Here is a 19561-nt window from a genome sequence, read left to right as displayed (position 1 = left end):
TAGTTCCGACAATGCAGTAATAAACAACGAGTAATCTAACCTAACAATTTCACAACTACAATCGTATACACACAAGTGTAAAGGGATGAATAATATGTACATAAAGATATCTGAATGAGTGATGGTACAGAACGGCATAGGCAAGATGCAGTAGATGGTATCTAGTACAGTATATACATATGAGATGAGTAATGTAGGGTATGTAAACAAAGTGGCATAGTTTAAAGTGGCTAGTGATACATGTATTACATAAAGATGCAGTAGATGATATAGAGTACAGTATATAAATATACATATGAGATGAGTAATGTAGGGTATGTAAACATAAGTAGCATTGTTTAAAGTGGCTAGTGATATTTTCCATCAATTCCCATTATTAAAGTGGCTGGAGTTGAGTCAGTGTTTTGGCAGCAGCCATTCCATGTTAGTGGTGGCTGTTTAACAGTCTGATGGCCTTGAGATAGAAGCTGTTTTTCAGTCTCTCGGTCCCTTCTTTGAAACCCCTGTACTGCCCTCACCTTCTGGATGATAGCGGGGTGAACAGGCAGTGGCTCGGGTGGTTGTTGTCCTTGATGATCTTTATGACCTTCCTGTGACATCGGGTGGTGTAGGTGTCCTGGAGGGCAGGTAGTTTGCCCCCGGTGATGCGTTGTGCAGACCTCACTACCCTCTGGAGAGCCTTACGGTTGTAGAAGTTGAGTGCTTTTGGTGACGAGACGGATTTCTTCAGCCTCCTTCAGCCTCACGACGCTGTCTGTGTGGGTGGACCAATTCAGTTTGTCCGTGATGTGTACGCCGAGGAACTTAACTTACTACCCTCTCCACTACTGTCCCATCGATGTGGATAGGGGGGTGCTCCCTCTGCTGTTTCCTGAAGTCCACAATCATCTCCTTTTGTTTTGTTGATGTCGAGTGAGAGGTTGTTTTCGTGACACCACACTCCGAGGTGCTCTCACCTCCTCCCTATATGGCTGTCTGGTCATTGTTTGTAATCAAGCCCACTACTGTTGTGACATCTGCAAACTTGATGATTGAGTTGGAGGTGTGCATGGCCACGCAGTCATGGGTCGACAGGGAGTACAGGAGGGGGCTGAGCACGCACCCTTGTGGGGCCCCAGTGTTGAGGATCGGCGAAGTGGAGATGTGAAGTTCCCTAAGGGCTGTCGTGGTATCGGCTTGAGGGGGGATATACACGGCTATGACAATAACCAACAAGAATTCTCTTGGGAGATAATGCGGTCGGCATTTCATTGTGAGGAATTCTAGGTCAGGTGAACCAAGGGACTTGAGTTCCTGTATGCTATTAGAATTGCACCATGAGTCGTTAATCATGAAACATACACCCCCGCCCTTCTTCTTCCCAGAGACATGTTTATTTCTGTTGGCATGACACGATGACTGTATCAACTCCAAAAGCATATCCCGAGAGAGCCATGTTTCTGTGAATCAGATTATGTTACAATCGCTGATGTTGCTCTGGAAAGCAACCCCTGTCCTAATTTTGTCTACCTTGTAATCTAGAGACTGGACATTAGCGAGTAATATAATCGGAAGCGGTGGGTGGTGTGCGGCCGCCAAAGTCTGACCAGAAGACCGCTCAGTCTTCCTCTTCTGTGGCGACATTGTTTTGGGTCAGCCTCTGGAATCAGTTGAAATGCCCTGGGTGGTTCAGACAAAAGATCCGCTTCGGGAAAGTCGTATTCCTGGTCGTAGTGCTGGTAAGTTGACGTCGCTCTGATATCCAATAGTTCTTCCTGACTGTATGTATTAACACTTTGGAAACCGTTTCATTTTTCCTTAGAGATAAACTACTCCTTAATGCAACCGTTGTTTTCAAAAAAGCTTAATGCCGAAAGCACACCATGCGATAATCTGAGAACAGCGCTCAACCACCAAAACAAGCCATACAGATACCCGCCATGTTGTGGAGCCAACAAAAGTCAGAAATAGCGTTATAAATATTCACTTACCTTTGATGATCTTCATCAGAATGCACTCCCAGGAATCCCAGTTCCACAATAAATGTTAGATTTGTTCAATAAAGTCCATAATTTATGTCCAAATACCTCCATTTGTTCGCGCGTTTAGTTCACTAATCCAAATGCACAAACCATGGGCATTTAAGTCCAGATGAAAAGTCAAAGATCCATTACAGTTCGTAGAAACATGTCAAACGATGTATATAATCAATCTTTAGGATCTTTTTATCATAATTCTTAAATAATATTCCAACCGGACAATTCCTTTGTCATTGGAAAGGGAACGGAGCTCGTGCTCATGGCCGCGTGCGAGACTAAACTAAACTAAAGGCTTTCAACCTGACCAATTGTTGAAACAGCTCTTATTCTCTCCCCTTTCACAATAGAAGCCTGAAACAACTTTCTAAAGACTGTTGACATCGAGTGGAAGCCTTAGGAAGTGCAATGAATATTGGATAGGCAATCACTTGAAAAACTACAAACCTCAGATTTCCCACTTCCTGGTTGGATTTTTCTCATGTTTTCGCCTGCCATATGAGTTCTGTTATACTCAGGACATTATTTTAACAGTTTTGGAAACTTTAGAGTGTTTTCTATCCAAATCTACTAATTATATGCATATTCTAGCTTCTGCTCCCGAATAACAGGCAGTTTACTTTGGGCATTCTTTTAAATGGACGTAGTTTGGATCCACCAAGATTCTTCCTAGAGCTGGCTGCCCGGCCAAACTGAGCAATCGGGGGATAACGGCCTTGGTCAGGGAGAACCTGATGCTCACTGATGCTCACTCTGACAGAGCTCCAGAGTTCCTCTGTGGAGAGGGGAAACCTTGGAGAAGGACAACCATCTCTGCATCACTCCAATCAGGCCTTTATGGTAGTGGCCAAATGGAAGACACTCCTCCGTTAAAAGCACATGCAAGCCCACTTGCAATTTGCAAAAAGGCATCTAAAGGACTCAGACCATTAGAAACCAGATTCTCTGGTCGAATGAAACCAAGATATTGACGGCCTAGGAATGACAGCCTAGGAACAGTGGGTTAACTGCCTTGTTCAGGGGCAGAACAACATATTTTTACCTTGTCAGCTCAGGGATTCGATCTAGCAACCTTTCAGTTACTGGCCCAACGCTCTAACCACTAGGCTACCTGCCGCCGACATAGAGGAGGTCTAGGGAGAAGACATGGAAGCCTGAGAGGAACACAACCAAAGCTTTAGTTTCCAGACTATCATTTTACAGATGTATGTTAAATGTTTTTGGGAGATGTGATGGATCATTGGAGATCATTCAATATTCCCTTGTGTTGTTCAGTGAAATCATCCCATGTGAAGAGTCAATTCATTTAAAGTTCAATTCGTAACTAAACAGTTTTTTTTTCTGTACGGAAGGATTTAATCATTTGCAATTATGTCTACTTATGATAAGGTAAAGGGTTTATGTTTCTGTCTCTGTATAATATGGTAAATATATCCAATGCAAAAAAAAACATCTACAGTTGAAGTCAGAAGTTTACATCAACTTAGGTTGGAGTCATTAAAACTCGTTTTACAACCGCCACAAATGTCTTGTTAAGCTATAGTTTTGGCAAGTTGGTTAGGACATCTACTTTGTGTATACCATAAGTAATTTTCCCAACAATTATCTATAAACCGATTATTTCACTTAAAATTCACTGTATCACAAATCCAGTGGGTCAGAAGTTTACATACACTAAGTTGACTGTGCCTTTAAACAGCTTGGAAAATTCCAGAAAATCATGTCATGGCTGTAGAATCTTCTGATAGGCTAATTGACATCATTTGAGTCAATTTGAGGTATACTTGTGGATGTATTTCAAGGCCTACCTTTGGCCGCTCAGCATGGAAGAAGCCACTGCTCCAAAACCGCCATTAAAAAAAAGCAAGACTACGGTTTGCAACTGCACATGGGGACGAAGAGAAATGTCCTCTGGTCCGATGAAACAAAAATAGAACTCTTTGGCCATAATGATCATCGTTATGTTTGAGTATTTGGCTATGGTGTATGTAAACTTCCGACTTCCACCTATTATGCCATCGTTAACTTGAGTGGGTGACACCTGTTCTATTCATTTTATTTCTATGGCAGCACATGCAGCAAGGAGCGGAGGAGAAGAGTGTCAAATGTACTGTCATCCAAAATTGTATATCTCACCTACACATCCTTATTCTCCACTGCCACCCGTAGGGTGTGGCATACCTCAAATCTAATGTGCACCACAATGCATAATAAAAAAACTCCTTGCCCCTTGCAATGATACAACCACTATTTATTTATATTACCGCCTTTGCTGTCTTACTGAGGTGGCACGCTGGCATGCAGCAGATTGTCCCCAAGGTGTTTTTTAAAAGCGCCATCTGCTCTCCAGATTCCCTCTTAGAGTTACCTTGTGGCTGCTGTGTTGTCTTTCTGTCGTTTCTAATGGTCTCACTGTTTGTGTTCCTGTTCCTTAGGGCGGATGAGTGAAGTGTTTAAGGATGTGGATAAAGGCTATAATGGGATGGAGAGGGCGTCTGTCACCCAGCTGCTGCCTAAAAGCGACAGCTACCATCCCAAGCCCCCTGGACCCCCAATGGGGCCTACCATTGACTACTGCCAGCGCTCTGAGCAGCCGATGGCCCAGCATCATGAAATGGCAACCTCAGCGAGGGAGTCTGCGCCTCCACACTCGATGTCGTCCCATCCTCCGGCTGTGTCTGCGTCTTCCACCCATTCTAGGCTCTCTGCACCTCCTGCAATGTCTACTCCTCCAATGGGTACATTAGGACCTCCTGTCGTTTCATCCTTCTCTGTTAGTCCTGCGCCTCCCGGAAACTCAGCGGCTCCCATGTCCTCTTCTCCTTCTCTCCCTGTGCTTGGACCTCCTCCCGGGCTGTCTTCGCCTCCTCTGATGAGCACAAGACCTTCTCCAGTGTCTTTGTCCACACCTCCATCAGTGGCATCTCCACCCTTGTCAGTGTCTGTAACTCTTCCCAAGCCACCTGCACCACCTCTTCTCCTGGACAAATCCTCTATACCTCCAGCTGTGTCTGCTCCCCATCCAGTCAGTGCTCCTCCCCCAGTGTCTGTGGCACATCAGACTGCTCCCATGACATCTGCCCCTCCTGCGATGGTCTCTACTCCTACTATGGTGGGTGCTCCCTCGCGCTCCATGCCTGCGCCCATCTCTGCACTTCAGCAGATGGTTCAAGGATCCAGACCACCGCCATTGACTTCCTCTCCCACAGCTTTATCTGGAGCTCCTCGAGAAAAGTTTTGGACTCCATCAATATCTGCAGTTGCACCTCCCTCAAGGGTTTCTGCCCCCCCCCCAGTGGTGTCTACTACCTTGGTGGCAGGAAGGAAAAATTCCTCAGCAGTGCCCAGTCCTCCTTGGGCAGTCAGTGCACCTTCTATATCAGTGTCCTCACCTCCTCGATCTGTGTCTACTCCTCCCCCAGCAGTTTCTTCTCCCTCCACAGAGTCTGCGTCTGCAGTATCCTCGTCTCCAAAGGAGGTATCTATGCCTCCTTTAACAGATCAAGGCCCTAAAGCTCAAGCCCCCGGAGTTTCTTCAATGTCTGAGCCTCCTGCCTTGGTGTTTGTGCCTCGTGCAGTGATGACTGCTCTTCATATGGTCCCCTCAACCCCTCCTGCTGTCTCTGCGCCTTCCCTATCCATTCCTGCTCCTCCACAAGCCCCCAAATGCATGTTTTCCGCTGAGCCAAAGGAGCAAGATATGGGGAATAAGAAGGCCATGGGCAACAAGAAGGAACCCTCTGTAGAACCACCTGGAAAACTAGAGGCGAGTTCTCCACAGCCTAAAGTCGACCCAGTTAGAACACCATCAAAGATGGATGCCACCAAGTCTCTTACTCGTCAATCTGAAAAACACTCACACAAACCCCTCACAAATATTCCTGGGGCTCCTCCGCCTCCCAAGGACCAAGAGAACTCCTTTGGCGACAAAATGTGTGCGGAGAGAATGGACACCGCCCCCCTGAGACACTCATACTCTCCCCTGGAGAGAAGAGGTCTGGATGACACCTGTGAGACGGACGAGTCAGCGTTTGAGGAGTCTGCGGACGAGTCGTCGCAGGTGTCCACGTGCCTCGACAGCACCAGGATGGAGAAAACCAGCTTTACTGAAGAGGATGACGCCTGTAACGACTCGTCACTCAACGACACATCTCAGTTTGGTGACACTTCTAGACTTGGCGCTAACTCTCAAATGGATGACACGTCTCGATTGGATGACAGCTTCCGTGTAGATGGTGAAACCTCTCGGTTTGATGATAGCTCTCGCATGGATGAAGACTGCTCTCGATTGGATGTCACCTCTCAATTGGATGACAGCTCTCGCATAGATCACCCCTCTCGTGAGGATGAAATATCACATGATATAGATAGCAGCTTCTCCTCTGTGGAGGATTCCAGGGACTTGACGCTGGATGATACCCAAACAGAGGACTCTTCCCAGGCAGAGGAGACCATTGACAGCTGCCTGAGCACCGGGGTGTCCATGCTGGATTCCTCTCTGAACAACACCTCTCAGATGGAGGACTCCTGTGTTGAATCCTCCCAGAATGACGTCTCCCAGTCAAGCTCAAATGGCCCTGCCAAACCACCCCCAGCCTACAAAGGTAAGATCCTTGCCATAGTTGATATGACAACCTGTGTTTGTATTTAATTAGCTTAAAGGGTTATTTCACCCAAATTACAAAATGACACATTGGTTTCCTTACTCTGTAAGCTGTCTATGGACAAGGTATGAAAGCAATCCAAACGTTTTGGCATTTGTGGCACAAATCTGAATTATGGGACCGATTTAAAAAAATAATTTTTTTTTTTTAATTTTAATTTTTTATTTAAAATTAGATTTAAAAAAAATAATTTCCCAAATGATCTGAAATGTATTGTGAATCCCAACATAGTCACTTCTAGATGTTTTGAACATGTGTGAAAAATGCTTGTGTTGGAGCCTTTTACTTTCGGTTTTGGTCCACCAGCTTCAAACAGCTGTACAAATCATATGCTTTGTTATTGACAATATAATTTCACAGTGATTTAGATGGTACATTGATTCCCTAAACCAAGTGCTTGTTTTCTCACTTCAACTGAAATTGAGTGTAGAATTCTTGCAACCAGGAAATGACAGCGATTTCCACTAGATACAGCCACAAAGTCAGAACAGCTTTCCCATTTTGACAACAGATGCTTCTCCAGCAGGAGAAATCAGGATGCAAAATCACTGTGAAACACTATCATTACACTATTACTGCAGATACAGTATGTTACGGTCATTTTCTAAAATTACAACGTAAATATTTTTTCAGTCCTGTGTAACATCTTTATGTAAGATAGTGTGTGGGTAGATGGTTGAACAGTTGTTGGTTGGGACTTGGAAATTAGAGTTGATTAATTATCAACTCTTATTTATCACAGCCAGCTATGGGAGCACTTATTTTGTCAACATACAGTGACTGTCAGTTAATTTGAGGTTGTTAACCATTAACCCTTAATCTTATGCCCTCTTGACAGGGTTTGAAGGGGAATGTGAGTCGGAGGGCCAGGATATACCTGACTGTGCTGGCACCACCAAGGCCAATGCCGTTAGTATCATGGCTCCCCCTGTTATGGACAAAGGCAAGCACACAGCGGCGCTCAGTGCCCTGGTGGGGAACCTGGTTGCAGCCCCACTCCTGCCATTAGCCGCCCCAGCCGTACCCACCACCAGCCAAAAGACACCAAGGAAACCCAGGAAGCCACGCACTCCAGCAGCCTCCACTCCTGGTAAACCAACTTCTTTGTCCCTTTTTTCCTTTATGATATTTCTGTGCAACTCCAGTTCATTTTGAGCAAACAAAGTTGTGTACAATAGCCAAGCAAGGATTTCTGACTTTCTGTTATCATTCTCTCCAGTTCCTCAGGTCCCCGGGCAAGCACAGCGGAGGTCCGCTGTTAAAACTCCAAAGGTGGATAAGATAAAGGTGGAGAGGAAGAAGAAGAAGAAGCTTGAGAAAGGAGAGGTCGTAGAGAAAAAGGAGAAGGGACCACCAAGAAAGAGAAAGAAGACAGAATCAGTAGCAGTCACAGTAGAGGCTGAACGTTCTGCTGAAGGCTTACTTTCTGGTCAAAATGGACCAGTCACTACCATCAATGAACCATGTCTGACCAGTGGCGAGACCCCGCCGGCCATCAAACCCAAGAAGGTTAGGGTCAAGAATCTGGAACCGATGCCACCCAAAATAGCGAAAATTGATGTTAACACTAAACCCAATGATGGCAATAACGACAATGACGGAGATGACAGTTCCACTGCTGGTAATGAACACACTAACTATTTTGATTCTGGAAATTATAGAAATGATTGTATATATTTTTTTGTTCTTGTTTCTCTAGATCTATACTGAACAAAAATATAAACGCAACATGTAAAGTGTTGGTCCCATGTTTCATGAGCTGAAATAAAATATCCCATATAAATGTTTCATATGCACAAAAAGCTTATTTCTCTAAAATGTTGTGCACAAATGCTACAACCCTGTCAGTAAGCATTTCTCATTTGCCAAGATAATCCATCCACCTGACAGGTGTGGCATATTAAGAAGCTGATTAAACAGCATGACACAGGTGCACATTACACAGGTGCACCTTGTGCTGGGGGGCAATATGGCTACTCTAAAATGTGCAGTTTTCTCACAACACAATGCCACAGATGTCTCAAGTTGAGGGAGTGTGCAATTGACTTGCTGACTGCAATGTCCCAGAGCTGTTGCCAGAGAATTTAATGTTAATTTCTCTACCACAAGCCGCCTCCAACATCGTTTTAGAGAATTTGACAGTACGTCCAACTCGCCTAACAACTGCAGGCCACGTCTAACCATACCAACCCTTGACCCCAATATCCGGCTTCTTCACCTGCGGGATCTTCTGAGACCAGCCACCCAGACCGCTGATGAAACTGTGGGTTTGCACAACCAAAGAACTTCTGCCCAATCTGTCTGAGACCGTCTCAGGTAAGCTCATCTGCATGCTTGTCGTCCTCACCAGGGTCTAGACCTGACTGCAGTTTGGCGTCGTAACCGACTTCAGTGGGCAAATGCTCACCTTTGATGGCCGCTGGCACGCTGGAGAAGTGTGCTCTTCACAGATGAATCACTGGTTCAACTGTACTAGACAAACGGCGTATGTGTGGGTGAGCTATTTGCTGATTTCAACGTTGTGAATAGAGTGCCCCATGGTGGTGATGGGGTTACAGTATGGGCAGGCCTAAGCTATGGACAACGAACGCAATAGGATTGAATGCACAGAGATATCTTGACGAGATCCTGAGGCCCATTGTCGGGCCATTCATCCGCCGCCATCCCCTCATGTTTCAGCATGATAATGTGCAGCCTCATATCGCAAGGATCTGTACACAATTCCTGGAAACTGAAAATGGCCCAGTTTTGACATGGCCTACATACTTACCAGACATGTCACCCATTGAGCATGTTTGGGATGCTCTGGACCGACGTGTATGACAGCATGTTCCAGTTCCCGCCAAGATCCAGTAACTTCGCACAACCATTGAAGAGGAGTGGGACAACCTTCCACAGGCTACAATCAACAGCCTGATCTACTCTATGCAAAGGAGATGTCATGCTACATTAGGCAAATGGTGGTCACATGCCAGATATTGGTTTTCTGATCCACGCCGTTACCTTTTTTTAAAAGGTATCTGTAACCAACCGATGCATATCTGTATTCCCAATCATGTCAAATCCATAGATTAGGGCCTAATGAATTCATTTAAATTGACCAATTTCCTTATGTGAATTGTAACTCAGTCAAATATTTTAAATTGTTGCATTTATATTTTTTGTTCAGTGTAGTTATGACCCAATGATTATAAACTCAAAACCAGGGATAATCAACTAGATTCATCTGCAGGACAATTTTTTTTCAGATCGTCATGTGGCTGGAACATAATTACAAATCATTTGTAGACTGCAAAATTGAACACAAGAAGCCCAAACAGATATTCGAGAAAAAGAAAAAAAAATCATACCGTGCTTAGGTTTTTCTCTCTGCATTGTTGTGAAGGACCTGTAAAGTAAGCATTTCATTCTCAGCCTACAACTGTTTACGAAGCATGTGACAAAACATTTTGATTTGATTTGTATGTGACCACATATACAGTATCTCCCTATTATGCATGGGAATACTTTTTTGGAACAGATTTCCAAAATGAAACTCACTTGGTGTGACAGGTGTTGCTTGCTCACTTGGTGTGTGTGTGTGTGTGTGTGTGTGTGTGTGTGTGTGTGTGTGTGTGTGTGTGTGTGTGTGTGTGTGTGTGTGTATGTATATATATTACATTTTTATTAATACATTTTCTGGGGGCTCTGAAAACTTGGGGGAACCATGCTCTAAACCGATGTTGATGGATGAGAGTAATTCTGTACAAATCTAATTCTCCTCTCTTTGTTCCTTGTACAGGTGACACCCCCAGGAGGAGGATAGCAACAGAGGAGCAGGTCCACTTCCCTCTGCTCCATGGGTAATGATACATATCCTTGTGAAAAGCTCCCCTAATTAGTGTGTCTCTGTGCCAAATATTTCAAATGTGTGGAAAGTGCAGGTTAGTGTTCACCCATAAATACAATACTCCTCGGTTTCATCCGACTGCAGGGATACTATGATCCTTCTACTGTGAGTTGAGAATGTGGCTCTTAACGTGACTTTTTATTGATCGGTGCTTTAGCTGGAGGAGGGAAGTCCGAGTCAGGAAGACTGAGGACCGGCTGAAGGGGGAGACCTGGTACTACAGCCCCTGTGGGAGAAGGATTAAGCAGTTTCCAGAAGTCATCAAGGTAACTGGCAGTTAGAGTTTAAAAAAATTGTCACAGAAGTTTAGCAGCTACAAATATCTCTTGATACAGTGGGATATCTTTCCTGCAGGGCATTTACCACGTCACACAGAAATTATAAGAGGACATGTTTTTAGTATACAAACAGCAGTTGCATTTGATCTTATTTCATTAAACCGTCAGTTGCTCATACGGTGCGTGGATAACATGTGACTTGGTGACCTATGACCTGGCTTTCTCCCATGTTCCCCGGCTCTGTCACTGAAAAATGGTCCTGTTCTCCCTCAGTACCTGAACAGGCACAAGGACACTGCTGTGACCAGGGAACACTTCAGCTTCAGCCCCCGCATGCCCGTAGGAGATTTCTACGAGGAGATGGACTCCGCTGAGGTGTGTTTGGATCTGTTGTCTGTGCTGACAGATCTGTCATCATAAATAGCTGTAGTAATAACTCAATGCAGGGGCGGCAGCATAGCCTAGGGGTTAGAGCGTTGGAATAGTAACCGGAAGGTTGCAAGTTCAAACCCCCGAGCTGACAAGGTACAAATCTGTCGTTCTGCCCCTGAACAGGCAGTTAACCCACTGTTCCTGGCTTTTTGTAAATAAGAATTTGTTCTTAACTGACTTGCCTAGTAAAATAAAGGTAAAAAAATAGTTTCCATAATGTCCACAGAAACATGTTAAATGTTTTTTATAATCAATCCTCAGGTTGTTTTTAAAATATATAATCGATAATATATCAACCGCAAATGTCTTTCACAGTAGGAGAGGGAAAAGTGATACCTATCCAGACTGTTGCGCGAGCAAAACTCATGTGACCACTTGACGCGATGTTATCGTTCTGGCTCATTTTTCAAAATAAAAGCCTGTAACTATATCTGAAGACTGTTGACACCTTGAGGAAGCGATAGGAAAAGGAATCTAGTTCATATCCCTTTAAATCCAGCAAAGGGAGGCTATGGAACATGGAGTTTTCAAAATAGAAGCCACTTCCTGTTTTGATTTTCCTCAGGGTTTCTCCTGCAATAGCAGTTCTGTTATACTCACAGACAATATTTTGACAGTTTTGGAAACTTTAGAGTGTTTTCTATCCAATACTAATAATAATATGCATATATTAGCAACTGAGACTGAGGAGCTGGCCTTTTACAATGGGCACCTTTTCATCCAAGCTACTCAATACTGCCCCTGCAGCCATAAAAAGTTAAGTCCGAATCTGCCATGTCAGTCATTTTTACATGGCAGGGGAGTAACAACTCCAACTTTTGTTTATCAGCTTTTTGCGATTGAATTGAACATCGCCAAATGCATCATTAAAAGATATTGTGCCTATTTAATGCAACCTGTGCGGTTAATAAATCGCAAAGCAGCATACAAGTCACCTCCAACGTTTGGAAATGACAGTTCACTTTCTCATCCATAGCCTAAAAACACGTATCAAGTGCGCTGTTTAGCTGACATCTGAAGGCAGGGGGGGGGGGCATTTAGGACGTCATCTACCTCGGATCGCTGAAATATCCTAATGATTATGATCACACTTCCGCAATTCAAATATTATGGCGACACTCTACCGAAGATGGTTTAGAAACTTGTGAACCAGTCTCGAGATATCAGACTTGATGAAATATCTTCACGCTTAGATGAAAAAAAACTCCAGGCATAACTGTCAATAAAAAATAAAAATACAATTAGTATACATAGCCAACTTTATCTAGTTGTACAAGTCCCATGTGAATAGGGCTGTGGTGTAATATCATAAAGAAGACACATTTCCCATAAATCTTTTCATATGATCTCCTCCAGGGAGTGAAATGGTGCCTCTTGGCCAATGAGGAGGTGCCTTCCATGATCATGGCCATCACGGGCCGACGCGGCCGACCTCCGAACCCTGATAAAGAGAAGCCCCGCCCCCGAGCTCGGCGCACCAAGGGTGGGCTAGTCCGAAAGCCCGGCAGGCCGCCCAAACCAAAGATGGTGGACCTGCTTAGCAAGGTTGACGCCAGAATGCTGGAGAGGCTGGAGGCCAAGGGTGAGTGGACATAGCCTGGTGAAATGACCCTGTTCACTGGTTGGAATGTAGGCCACTATACAGACTGATTCAATGGCAAGATGGGATCAGAAACGTAATATTGTAGAATATGTCTGCATCAAAAAGCTTGTATTAGGTTGTGGTTTTGACGTCTTGAATGTAGCTGTCGGATCTCTATTTTTAGAAGCTCTGACTGAGGAGGACAAGGAGAAACTTGTCAAAATCAAGAAGAAAATGAAGAGAAAGGTATGCTATACCAAGTATCAAAATCTGAAGACTAAAATTGCATATTTGTGGTGTTTCCAGGTTGCTTCCAACACACTAAGTAAAATGGTTACTCTCCTCTAGGCAAGGATGAAAAGAAAGGAGAATAACAAGAACAAGAAGATCCGACAGGAGAAAAAGCAAGCGAAGGTAAGGATTTACTTTCTTTTTAAGACCAAAACACAAATCGGTCTCCCTCTTTATCTAATAAATCCCTCGCCTTCTGTGTTTCCTGTGCTCAGCTTGACAAAGCCAAGGAGACCAAGGACCAGGAGGAGGTGAAGGCTGAATCAGCCGACCAAGAGCCCCCACAGCCTGCCCCCCCACAACCGCCCACCCCAGAGCCCAAAAAGCGTGGCCCTAGGAAGAAGAAAGCTGAGGTGCCTTTACCGGTCGTGGAGACGGACCAGGAGAGGGTAGCCCAGGGGAAGAGAGTGTTGGGGGCCAGGAGTAAGGCCAAGGCCCTGGCTAAGGCCCAGGCAGAGGCGGAGGCTGCAGCCCAGGCGGCCCTGGCAGCTAAGAAGCAGGTGGAAAGGAGAGCCCAATCCCAGAGACGGCTGGAGGAGAGGAAGAGACAGCAGATGATCTTGGAGCAGCTGAAGAAGCCCACTGAGGACATGTGTCTCACAGACCACCAGCCCCTTCCGGAGCTGTCTCGGATCCCTGGCGTGGTTCTCTCTGGCGTGGCCTTCTCCCACTGCCTGACTGTGGTGGAGTTCCTACACAGCTATGGCAAGGTGCTGGGCCTCCACATCCCCATGGACGTGCCTAGCCTCAGCATACTGCAGGAGAGCCTCCTGGGCCTGGGAGACAGCCAAGGCGAGGTTCAGGATCTGCTCATCAAGCTGGTGGAGGCTGCACTACACGACCCAGGCCTGCCACCATACTACCAGGTGTGTGTTGTGGACTCTATGGAGCTAGTTTTGCTGATGGGGGTTCCTGTTTTTATTTTCTTTATTTAAAGTTCTGGGCCTCCCGGGGGGCGCAGTGGTTAAGGGCCCTGCACTGCAGCGCCAGCTGTGCCACCAGAGACTTGTAACTGGACGTGACCGGGAGGTCCGTGGGGCGACGCACAATTGTCCTAGCGTCGTCCGGGTTAGGGAGGGTTTGGCCGGTAGGGATATCCTTGTCTCATCGTGCACCAGTGACTCCTGGGGTGGGCTGGGCGCAGTGCGCGCTAACCAAGGTTGCCAGGTGCACGGTGTTTCCTCCGACACATTGGTGCGGCTGGCTTCCGGGTTGGATGCGCGCTGTGTTAAGAAGCAGTGCGGCTTGGTTGTGTATCGGAGGACGCATGACTTTCAACCTTCGTCTCTCCCGAGCCCGTACCCGAGTTGTAGCGATGACACAAGATAGTAGCTACTACAACAATTGGATACCACGAAATTGGGGAGAAAATGGGGTAAAATTACAAAAAAAAAGAGAAGAAGAATAAGTTCTGTCTTCATGTTGACATTTCACTGTTAGCAATAGTTTACCATTTTAAAAATGTAGTTGCATGTTAAACCCTAGTTCAACAGATTAACCAGTTCCCTTCTCCCTCCAGTCAGTGAAGATCCTAGGGGAGAAGCTTGTGGATCTGGAGCTGACTCGCAGCACAGTGTCTGAGGGCCTGCGAATCTTCCTGGAGTCCCACGGCTTTGACATGGAGGTGTGCAATGTGCTGCGGACCAAGACCTTCCATGCCCTCGGCCCCGACACAAAGGCTGCCATCCTGGGCTTCCTGGTGGAGGTCCTCAACGGTAGCAACATCGTCATTAGGTCAGGGTGACAATACAGATAAACTAAGGAGCTACCTATCAACCTTCACGCCCTCGCTACTATTACTGCTGATATTTGTTTAATGAAGTATCCTAAGTGTGATGCAGACATCTTCCACAATGGAAATGTGTCAAAAGAAACCCCTTCTGGAAAGAATTTCCCACATTTAAGTGATGCCTGTTTGAATGTTTTTGCATTGCAGTGAGATTGACAACACACTGGAAAACATGGCTACTTACAGGAAGAACAAGTGGATCATCGAGGGGAAATTGCGCAAGTAAGGCCAGTCACGGCTCCTTTTAATTTAGCGTTTGTCTTAGTTGGTGGAAGGAGAGTGTGTGATACCACTGATGTTGTGTGTGTTTAGATATCTGATGTGTGTGATCTGACGTGCATGTGCTCCCCCCAGACTGAAGGCAGCTCTAGCACGGCGTACAGGGCGCTCTGAGGAGGAGCTGTGTCTCGAGGAGAGGAGGTGCAGTGCCAGGGTGGCAGAGGAGGAGAACCTCATTCTACAAGGGAGCAGCTCCATGCAGAGGGGCCGCCGCACACCCAAGGAGGAGCCCAAACTCGGTGACGTACGTACGCGCGCGTGTGTGTGTCATATTCAATGTGGTGGTGAGGATGTACTATATATTGTACTCACCAAATGCCCTTTCCACAGACTGACAGCCCCACCAATGACAGCGTTCCAGAGTTGGAGAGGCAGATCGATAAGCTAACGAAGGTAAGGCTAATATACTCTGCAGTTCATCCTCCGCATTCGTTTTTTTATGTCGTGTCTATTCTAACTACATTGTGTGCGCATGTCTGGGTTGTTTTTTATATTTGCAAAATATTTCCTCTCCTCCACAGCGGCAGGTGTTTTTCCGTAAGAAGCTGCTCCAGTCGTCCCACTCCCTGCGTGCGGTCTCTCTGGGCCAGGACCGGTTCCGCCGGAGATACTGGGTCCTGCCCCACCTGGGAGGGGTGCTGGTGGAGGGGCCTGAGGAGATCCTAGGTGAGTCACAGAGAACCTGCCCTCATCCCTCTGCTAGCCAACAAAAAAAGATCTTTAGCATTTTTTTTATTGACTCTAAACATATCTCTTCTCTGTCTGGTAGTGTCAGAGGATATCCTGGTGAAGGAGGTGCCTATCACTCTTCTGAAGAGGGAACCTAAAGTGGAGGAGACGCTCACTCCTACAACCCCTCCTGCCCCCCTCCCATCCCTTCTCCCTCCCAAGTCTCAGACTTCCTTCCCCCCTGAGGAGGACCCCCTCCCTGGCACCGCCTCTCTCATGAGCAGCCCCAGGGCCCGTGGTCGCCCCCGCAAGATCAAACCAGAGGTGGAGCTACACCTCCGCACTGCCAAGTGTCGCCGCCGTCGCCGTAGCAGCAAGTCCGGCGGGGAGGAGACTGGGCCAAGCGTTGCCCCAGAGGCCACCACCAACGGCTCACAAGACCTCACGCAGTCCGCCTTCCACAACTGGCTCAGCCACTTGCAGGGCGCCATAACTAACGGGACGGAGCCAGCAACAGGCAGCCAACCAGAGGACAGTGTGAAGGAGATGGCGGAGAAACAGGGGCAGTGGTTCAACTTGCTGCCCAAACAGCCGTGTGACAAAACCTCTCTGACAGAACCCCAGACCCCCCCCAGCACACCCCCCAAACGCCTCCCTCTGACCCCCAGCACCCTGCCCGCCCTCGCCGCTCCACTGCTGCAGGTGAGTCCCAACCTCAGTCCCCTGCACACTCTCCAGGACCCTCATGGGAGAGAACACTACATGCATTTTCATATGATCTCTTATTAAACAAGTACTCTTTCTCCCTTTCCCTCTCCAGTCTGTCCCAGCCCCCTCGGACTCCCCACCCCATGTGGCCCCTACCCAGACCCCCACCCCAGCCAAACCGGGGCGCAGGCGGCGGAGGGGCAGCAGGGGCAGCAGTCCCGCCCGTAGGGTTGGGGCTAGAGGGGCTGCAGCTAAGCGTCGTGGCCGCCCTCCTTCCACGCTCTTCCAGGAGATAGAGCAGCAGTACTTCACTCAGCTCGTGGTCAAGCCCATTCCAGCATGTAAGCCTTCAATTCAATCCATTCAGTTCAAGCCCATTCCAATACCACTGTGGTTACGTGTATCAAATTTCCTCACAGCGGTTTCTGATGAGACTTGTCAGCAATGTAAACATGCTGCAATTTGAGCTGTTGATTTGGCTTCCATGATAAATGCATGGTTAGCCGATAATACTAGCATGTTCAACCAGATCAGTAGTGGTTGACATGTTTGTGGTGTGGTTAGCCGATATGACTAACATGGTTAGCTAACGTTGATATGCTAGGCGGCGATGCGGGTTTCTAATGTGTGTGCTGCTGCTGTTGCCTTAGCGATGGTGCGTGGCTGGTGGTGGATCAAGGAGCCTGAGGAGCTGACGGCTACCCTGCAGGCCCTGCACCCGCGAGGCATACGGGAGAAGGTGCTCCACAAACACCTGGCCAAACACATGGAGTACCTGGCTGAGGTCTGCACACGACCCATCAACGGTGAGGCAATGAACACTGGTCACTCAGTCAGCTATAGGGGAAGATGTGATAATAAAAGGTGTACCGTGTTTCGGATTGCTTGTGTTTTATATTGAAGCTGCATTTGACATCAATGGGACTTGGTTTAAATAAGGATGGTTTTGTAATGAATGGAAACTGGATGACGACACGTCTTTCCGTTCCCTTTCTCTCTTGACCATCTCTCCTTCTCTCCCTCTCTATCCCCTTGCCTCTTCCCCTCTTCTCCACCCTGTCCTTTCACCAGACACTATATTCCAGGTGAAGGTGGAGGTCGGCGAGGCCCTGCTGGAGGCTCTGCAGCAGCCGTGGCAGGTCCAGGAGCGGGCCCTGGAGACAGACGTCAGCGCCCTCCGCTGGGTGGAGGACCTGGAGCGGAGGGTCATCGCCGCTGACCTGCACCTCAAGGTGAGGCGCCAGGGGGACAGTGGGGCTGTGTTGCAGTAGTCTAAAGTGGATTCCTGTGTTTGGTTCAATGCCTTTCCCTACACCTGGACCTGGAAGTTGAATTGGGGGAGAGGAGATTCCCAAATAAGTCACCCCCCACGTTTACAGCGTTTTCAGATCTGGGCGGACAAAGGCGAGGAAGACACTTTAGACTGTGGAGATGCACCCAGGGCTGTGTGGGTGGTTGTTAGATATGCTAGAGCTTAATCGTTTTGTCAGTTTTACTATGGCTGCGGTTGCACTGAATGTCCAGAGGGTGGAGTATTTGGCCTGTGCTGCTGCAGTTTGTACAGAGTGACTGTGTGTCCCCCCCCCCATGTCGTAGTGTCATGCAAAAAGAGGTCACACTCATCACATCACATGTCCATGACTTATATTTCAAGATGGCTCCCCAGAATGGAAGGAGTGACACTGACAATAGCACGGAAACGCCAGGCGCAGGATTCCAGGTACAAACCAGGTTTCAGATCTAATGTTCACTCGTCATCACCCTGTTTTAAGATCTACACTCGTTCACACGTCTTCATGTTTCCCCCTTTCCTTTATTTTCCTTTAATTATATCTGTTACAATTCCTCTTTTCCTACACCTCTTAAAATGACATGGAGTTGTCCCAAATATCAGAATGTGTAGAATTCTCACTTTAACACCCCTGCTCCTTACTGTTAGAAATACGAGCTGTTTGTCTCTCTGCTCCTTCTATTCACCCTGCCTCTGTCCTTTTTTAGGGGCCTGCTGCTATGTTGTTAATTAGTAAACGTCGTTATACAAATGTATTGTTTGATGTCTTCACTTGATGTCGCTTACCTTTCCTCACAACCCTTTTTGAGTCTTTCTCTAGCTTCAAAGTCCTTTTGCTAACTGCTTTTTGGTTGTCGAGAACTATAATATTCTCTTTTCTGTCATTCTCTCTCCTCCCCTCCCCTCAGCCCTACACGGTCCCAGAGGCAGACTCCACACGTGACGACCTGCGGTACTATGAGCATGACACGGACCCCCGGGACGACTGGATCGTGCGGACCAAGAAGGAGTGGTCGGACCTGCCCCGCGTGGCCAGTCACCCGCTGGACCTGGCAGTGCTGCGCCTGGCCAACCTGGAGAGGAACATCGACCGGCGCTACCTGAAGGAGCCCCTCTGGAACCTGGCTGAGGTGGTGCGTCTCGCCCCGCTCACCCCCGAGGAGAGCCAGATGGGCCAGATGGACGTCATGAGGTGAGAGGAAGGCTAGGGGGTTAGAGGTGGGAAAGGATGGAGTGGATGGGAGCGTGATTTAATCGTAGTAGGAGGGATTGGATTTGTGTAGCATTTGGTCAATTTGCTTAAAACACTTGAGTGATTTAAGCTTTTTTCTCACTTAAGCTCTTAACTGTTTCTGTAATCTCTTCCTTCCCCCTCTCTCTCCCCCCCCCCCCCCCCCCCCCCCCCCCCCCCCCCAGCCTGGAGAGTGAGATAACCTCCAGGTTGCGGACATGGCGTCAGGCCCTGGATCGTTGTCGGAGCGCCCCCCAGCTGTGTCTGTGTCTGCTGCAGCTGGAGAAGGCCATCGCCTGGGAAAGATCCGTGGTCAAAGTGGTGAGGACAAATCCACTAGCAATATTCAATATCTACACTGAGAATAGAAGGCATTGTTATAAAGGGAGGGAGGAGGATGGATGTTGGCGAAATTAGTAGTATAGAACATTAGTAGAGATAGC

The 19561-nt window shown here is 47.2% G+C and overlaps 1 protein-coding gene across 5 annotated transcripts in view; it reads left to right on the top strand.

Annotated features, from left to right (window-relative positions):
* Positions 1 to 19561, top strand: part of LOC109907787 (bromodomain adjacent to zinc finger domain protein 2A-like) — a 38123-nt gene that overhangs the window by 9287 nt on the left and 9275 nt on the right. For 4 of the 5 annotated variants that reach the window (XM_020505997.2, XM_020505996.2, XM_020505998.2 and 1 more), the window contains exons 4-25: positions 4451 to 6619; positions 7518 to 7769; positions 7899 to 8300; positions 10461 to 10521; positions 10726 to 10834; positions 11120 to 11221; positions 12635 to 12860; positions 13045 to 13106; positions 13209 to 13274; positions 13367 to 14017; positions 14671 to 14885; positions 15088 to 15162; positions 15295 to 15463; positions 15550 to 15612; positions 15741 to 15885; positions 15989 to 16590; positions 16709 to 16937; positions 17247 to 17402; positions 17668 to 17828; positions 18251 to 18316; positions 18796 to 19079; positions 19304 to 19439. In XM_020505997.2, the coding sequence (XP_020361586.2) occupies positions 4451 to 6619; positions 7518 to 7769; positions 7899 to 8300; positions 10461 to 10521; positions 10726 to 10834; positions 11120 to 11221; positions 12635 to 12860; positions 13045 to 13106; positions 13209 to 13274; positions 13367 to 14017; positions 14671 to 14885; positions 15088 to 15162; positions 15295 to 15463; positions 15550 to 15612; positions 15741 to 15885; positions 15989 to 16590; positions 16709 to 16937; positions 17247 to 17402; positions 17668 to 17828; positions 18251 to 18316; positions 18796 to 19079; positions 19304 to 19439 (6401 nt within the window). The remainder of the gene's footprint in view (positions 1 to 4450; positions 6620 to 7517; positions 7770 to 7898; positions 8301 to 10460; positions 10522 to 10725; positions 10835 to 11119; positions 11222 to 12634; positions 12861 to 13044; positions 13107 to 13208; positions 13275 to 13366; positions 14018 to 14670; positions 14886 to 15087; positions 15163 to 15294; positions 15464 to 15549; positions 15613 to 15740; positions 15886 to 15988; positions 16591 to 16708; positions 16938 to 17246; positions 17403 to 17667; positions 17829 to 18250; positions 18317 to 18795; positions 19080 to 19303; positions 19440 to 19561) is intronic. The other variant, XM_031793966.1, reaches the window with a different exon arrangement.

Source organism: Oncorhynchus kisutch, linkage group LG17 (genome assembly GCF_002021735.2).
Source record: "Oncorhynchus kisutch isolate 150728-3 linkage group LG17, Okis_V2, whole genome shotgun sequence".
NCBI lineage: Eukaryota > Metazoa > Chordata > Actinopteri > Salmoniformes > Salmonidae > Oncorhynchus > Oncorhynchus kisutch.
This window is presented reverse-complemented; position numbering and strand designations above follow the sequence as displayed.